The 5,884-nt window shown below is 40.5% G+C and overlaps 1 protein-coding gene across 1 annotated transcript; it reads left to right on the top strand.

Moving 5' to 3' along the window:
- Positions 1 to 590: 590 nt before the first annotated feature.
- GPR101 (G protein-coupled receptor 101) lies at positions 591 to 5,629 on the top strand. Its single transcript, XM_072430992.1, has 2 exons — positions 591 to 715; positions 950 to 5,629. The coding sequence occupies exon 2, from the start codon at positions 1,197 to 1,199 to the stop codon at positions 2,460 to 2,462; it is 1,266 nt and encodes a 421-aa protein (XP_072287093.1). The 5' UTR covers positions 591 to 715; positions 950 to 1,196; the 3' UTR covers positions 2,463 to 5,629.
- The last annotated feature ends 255 nt before the right edge of the window (positions 5,630 to 5,884 follow it).

The raw sequence follows: 5,884 nt of genomic DNA, 5'->3' as shown, positions 1-5,884 counted from the left end.
CAGGCAGTTGTGAAGATTGACGTGTGCTAATAATCCGTGGGCTTGTTGGTATCTGCGAGAAGATAAAATGAAAGCAGAGGCAGCGCTGTCAATGCAAACGACTCTTTATTGTATTACTGGTAAACTTAATGGTGATATGCAAGATGAGCTATTTGCTTGCCGGTGTTGGTTCAAATGTAAAGCGTCGCTCGCAGTTAGTCATGGTGTCATCTTGTGCACATTTTGTAAATATGTGTCATATTTCATTGGATCTAAGCACACATTTTCACCGTCTGCTAGGGCCTGGAATGTAGTATTTAAACAAATCTGCAGTGCACAATGGTAACCACATTGGGTTGAGGGAACCCTGCCAACTTCATTATTTAAAATATGAAAAGTCATTAGAGAAGAAAATATGTAAAATGTTTTAATGCAGCAATCTGCTGCTTCGGTAAGGATGAATGTGCCAGCGCCTGTTGGTAGAGCTCCCTCTGCTTGCTCAACATAAGCATCTCCATTGCTTCTGAGCAAAGGAGCACTGGGGGGAGGGCTGGAAAGACAGGAGAGAGGAGGAGGAGGGAGAGAAATAAAGAGAGAGAGGGGCTGATTCCTTTCCAGCTGCACTGAGCTACCCAAATCACAGAAATAGACTCAACAGGGAGGGGGCATGGAGACACATCTATCATTCTATCACCTTCCTCAGGACTACAGGGGATAAGACAATGCACATCAACAGGTAAAAAGACCCTTGCAGATTTTTTCACCTCCTTGATTATTTAGCAATGCCTACCGGACAAGTGTCTGTAGCTATGTTATCCATTGGTCTATGGTATACTTTTATAAATATAGAGAGACAAATATTAGTATTAATCATTTTACCGTATTTTATATAATATGGAATGTTTTTTTTATAAAATGAATTATTCCGCCTTTCGAAACTGTTGTTTGAATATCTGTATTTACTATATAGGCCTCCTAGGAGAAGAAGTGAAAATCATGGTATATGGCAGCATGTGAAGTCTCGGTCTATGTGTCGTTATCGGTCCTGATGCAGGAGAAGGAAAATGGATGCACAGAGCATGTACAGAACTCTTTATGTGAGTGTGATACATCATGTAGTGATGGAATAATAGAAGTCCCAAGAATATTTATTGCTGCTGATAACAGTTATTTGCCCCCATTGTGGATGGAGGTGTGATAAGGGGCTCAGGTTCACCATGCAGAAGCTGGGTGACCGCAGGACCACCGAGAACCAAAGTCATTTCTCAATAGATCAAGGATCACCCTCTATGCCCGACACTGTACTCAGGATTGCCCTAATTGTTTCTCTTCTTTGCCTGTCTCTTTTCGGGAACATTATGCTGCTGGTGGTTTTTCATCGCAAGCCACAGCTGCTTCAGGTAGCAAACCGCTTTATCTTCAATCTCTTGGTTGCCGATCTGTTACAAACCATTCTGGTGATGCCTTGTGTCATTGTTACCTCCCTCCCGGATTTATGGCCTTTGGAACATGGTCTCTGTGGCGCCGTGGTGGTGCTCATGCATCTCTTTGCTTTTGCTGGAGTCAACACCATCACGGTAGTGTCCGTCGATAAATACCTGGCCATCATCCACCCCTTATCCTATCCTGCTAAGATGACCCCAAAAAGGGGGAGCCTGCTCATCTTCTTCACATGGATTCTCAGCGTCCTCCAGAGCACCCCTCCTCTTTATGGATGGGGCAAAGTTGAATTTGATCTCCAAAGCCACTACTGCAAAGTACTCTGGGCTTCAAGTTATTCCTACACCATCCTCAGCGCCTTATTTTCTTTTATCTTACCAGTGAGCATTATGTTGGCGTGCTATGGGATGGTGTTCCGAGCAGCCAGGAGGCAAAACGCGTTAGTTCATCCAGTTCAGGCAAATGGATGTGACAGGTCTGATGGGACAAGATCGTCTGCGCTAAATGCACTTGACAAAACAAGTCATCACAGACCACTCTACCATTGCAAAGCAGCCAAGGTTATCTTTGCTATCTTGTCCTCCTACATAATCAGTATGGGTCCCTATAGTGTCCTAAGCATTGTGTCCTCCTGTGCCAGCACTATCATCCCTACGTGGGTAGCATCTATAGTGCTTGTTCTCTTCTTTCTACAATGTTGCATTCATCCCTATATCTATGGATATATGCACAAAAGCCTGAAGAAGGAATTCCTCTTGCTATTGCATGGATTTTTCTGCAAACAGGTGCACCCTCAAAACGCCATAGTAGATAGTTACATTATACTCACGGATGGTCGAATACTTCAGTCTCATTTTTCCACCGGTCCTACAGTAAAATTCCTAGAGGAAGAAACTACTATATCTGTAATCACTGGGAAAAGCCTAAATAACCTAAAGATTAAAGACAGCAAAAAAGAAAGCAGTTCTGCCAATATATCTCCTGAAAAACAGTCGGTTCAACAAAAAATAGATCCTGATCTGCCACAACTTATTAGCTGCTAAACAATAAATAGAATGATGTTTCTATACCATGTATTGGATATGTTGGGGTTTTCTGTATTATACAGTGGGTATGAAAAGTGTTCACAGTGGATTTAGATTGTAATGATAATGTGTGTGAATTTACCCTTTTACTGCTGATAAAAGAATGCAGTGCAAGGCATTGTGTTTTTTTTATTCCCAGTGAAAGGGTTAAATTTGCAGCTTTGTGGCGCTGTCCTCCCCATTATTGTAGATGATAATTTTGTAATAAAATAAGAAATTGCTTATCTAATGAATCAGATATTGTTAACTATTTGCAGAGTGATAAAGGGCATCTGTAACTGGCTAGAGTTTATTAGGTGCCTGTATATATATGGTAGAAATACGTTCTTCCATAGTATAAGTGCCAAATCTATTTTTGGTTATTTTTCTTTTTTTGGCATTTTTACTGATAGATTGTAATCTGTATTACTTGAAGTCTAACATTCTTTTTGCAGTTCTCTACTAAAAAATTGTGCAGTCTAGAAGTGAAAGTGTTAATTCTAGTCCTGCCATTGTGTAGAGGTGCACTGAACCGCAGTTTTCTCAGCTTTATTAACACAACAACAATTATGTGCGAAACACAGTTATCCAGAGAAACCAATCAGGACACATCAGTAATTATTTTGACTGCTCCAAATTGAGTAAAGGTGCAATGATTGGTTGCTTTAATTTAATGCACTGTTAATGTGTTGGGCCTAGATGAGTGCAAGTGAATGAGTGATAGGCTCTGGCCTTGCAGCACTAGGGTCCCTAAGCTGCTAACTGGAACAGCATGGTTCTTGAATAGAGTTTGTATGTCCTTCTTGTGTTTCTATGCGTTTCCTCTAAGTGATCCTGTTTTTCAGTCAAAACCCCAAATTACAATGATAGGCTAATTAGCACCTAATTAGTTTTTATTTCCTACCCAGTGGCTGATCCCAAACCTGTGCTAAAGGCATAGAAGGTCACATAACAGAGTTAGCAGCTTGGCCCAGATAAATAATTGCTTATATAAACCTATTATGAGAGCAACATGAATGTTGGTATTGGTTACATTTCCAGCTGAAAATGCTAGCTGTCTGGCTGTCAATGTAATCTACAATACGTTCTCAGATAAGGACTCCTTGTGCCATTGTGAAATTAAACTACTTGTAGTCCCCGAGTTATTATACGGACGACTCCTAGATACGAACGGGGCTTCCCCGCTCGCTCGTGTGCAGTATGAAGGCTTGATGGGGGGTGGTTTGCATGACTTGTAGAAGAAATCTTTTGCTAAACTCAGCTGAGGTTGTGGGTGATCTTAAGAGCTGAGCTGATCTATAACATCGTGTAACTCTTTAATGACCAAGACAACTTGGCAGTTGTTTCTTTTTGCATATCAGAGCACAGCTTGCTCCAAAAATTAATGTATGTCTACTCTCCATAAAGATGTTTTTTTTTGGTTTGTTTGTGATTAGCTCACAGTGAGGATTCTATACAGTAACTGACACCACACTGCCTAATAATATGTTGGGACAACCATCTGTCCTAGTTGAATTTAATAAAATAATGTACATGTTCCAACTTACATACATATTCAGAACAAACCTACAATCCCTATCTCGTATGTAACCCTGGGACTACCTGTATAGCATTTTTGGACTGTACACATGTTAAGGGTCAGTGACTCAGATAGTAGCAAAGACAGAGAATCATTATAACAGACAGGCAAAAATGCATTTTCCACACAAGGTCAGCAATGGCAACTTCCAACATTTGTTTTTTTCTTTATAAAGCTTTGCAACTCGGTCGATTTAAGCAACAGCAAGTCATTGCAACCCAATGTGCCCGGTGGCAACAATGTAAATTCCAAAGCAATGTATACAGCAGGTATTTCAAAAAGCACAGGGACCCATTTAGACCTGTCTGCTCCACATGCATTATGTTACACATCTATGTACCTTTCATCATCACAGTTTTTTTATTTTAATTAGCTGCCTACTCACCAGGACAAAAAAATGATAAGCACAATATTTTGCAACACGTATGTATCAGAAGGGTATTGCCTTAGTACCACTAAAATGAGCAACACGGTAACCCATTGTGGTTACAGTAACATGAGCATTATTCTTTGCTTTACTGAAAATGAAATGCAATAGACAGGTGTATGAGCCCTAAAGTAAGATTTAAATGAGTTTCCCCAAATCCAAAAAGTTTAACACCAGGCCAAATATACAGTTAGAATTTATAAATAGCAGTGCTAGCAAAGTTCATGAATCCTTTTGCCTTTTCAATATTGTTGCATGAATGGTTGACTTAAGAACATGGACACCAATGCAAGATAGGTCTTTAACCCATTAAACATTTGCCTGGTTCTTTGAGTGTTCTGAGAGTATTAGACATCAGGTTTTTGGTGTGATCTTTTTGGCTGATCACTACAACATGATCTGTATAACAGAAGACTGGTAGAGTCCAAATTCTTTAGATAAAGCCATGCATTCCTTTTCAACCCCAGTGAACATTGATAACTGTTTTCCGGAAGTCCTCAGAAATCTTGTTGAAACAATGACACACATCCACAAACTTGTGTTGTTTGGATCATTCATGGATGGTGAAGTCTAGTTTTTGAGTCTCAATTGGGATCAGGCCCTGTATTCCGTCTGTTTGGGCTCTTTCCATGTCCACTGGCCATTGTTGTGTACAAAGCCAGAAGAGAAGATCTTCTACTACTGGGTTCAGAGACCATCAAAGGAAGACAGTAGTGAAAGATCTCCTCTGCTGGTTATCTTTACAACTGTAAGTGGGTGATGAAGTTCTACATGTGAGTGATCTCCTGAGGGCCCACGCTAACACAGGTCTGGGGGCTCTTGATTGGAATGTAGGTGTTTGATGTAAAATGGGGCTCCTGATGTTAAGGTGGTATGAAAAAAGGAAGCTGTGATGTAAAGTGGAAAATCTGTGACAGTAATAAACAATCTTAGATGTAAAAATGGGGGACGTTGATGTAGAATATGGGGTTCTAGATGTGATGGTAGGGGTTTGAAGGGGTCATTGATGTAATGGGGCAAGGTCCAGATGTAAACGATGGCTCCAAAGGTCAGGGTGTCCTTGACCTAAATGGTAGGACTTTGCCATATATTAGCTCAAAAACCCATACATATGTATCTAGAAGACCATCAGGAGTAATACAGTTGCAGCAAAAGGGGGACCAGATATTATTTCTACATTGGGGCCCAAAGGTCTATAGCTAGGCCACTGAACTTATCTTTTGTTGTAAGCTGACACCTCACAGAATTGTTGTGGATTGAATATTGTCAGCCCTCCCATTGTCATTTGCTAAACAAGTCAACCACTGAGACTCTCAGATTTCAGTTAATCATTCTGTGGTCTTAAGCTGCGTACACACGTCCAATTTTTATCGTTGGAAATGAACGACGAACGAA

This window comes from Pyxicephalus adspersus, chromosome Z (genome assembly GCF_032062135.1).
Source record: "Pyxicephalus adspersus chromosome Z, UCB_Pads_2.0, whole genome shotgun sequence".
In the NCBI taxonomy this organism is placed as follows: Eukaryota; Metazoa; Chordata; class Amphibia; order Anura; family Pyxicephalidae; genus Pyxicephalus; species Pyxicephalus adspersus.
The sequence above is the reverse complement of the archived record's forward strand: the minus strand, read 5'-3'. Positions and strand labels throughout refer to the sequence as shown.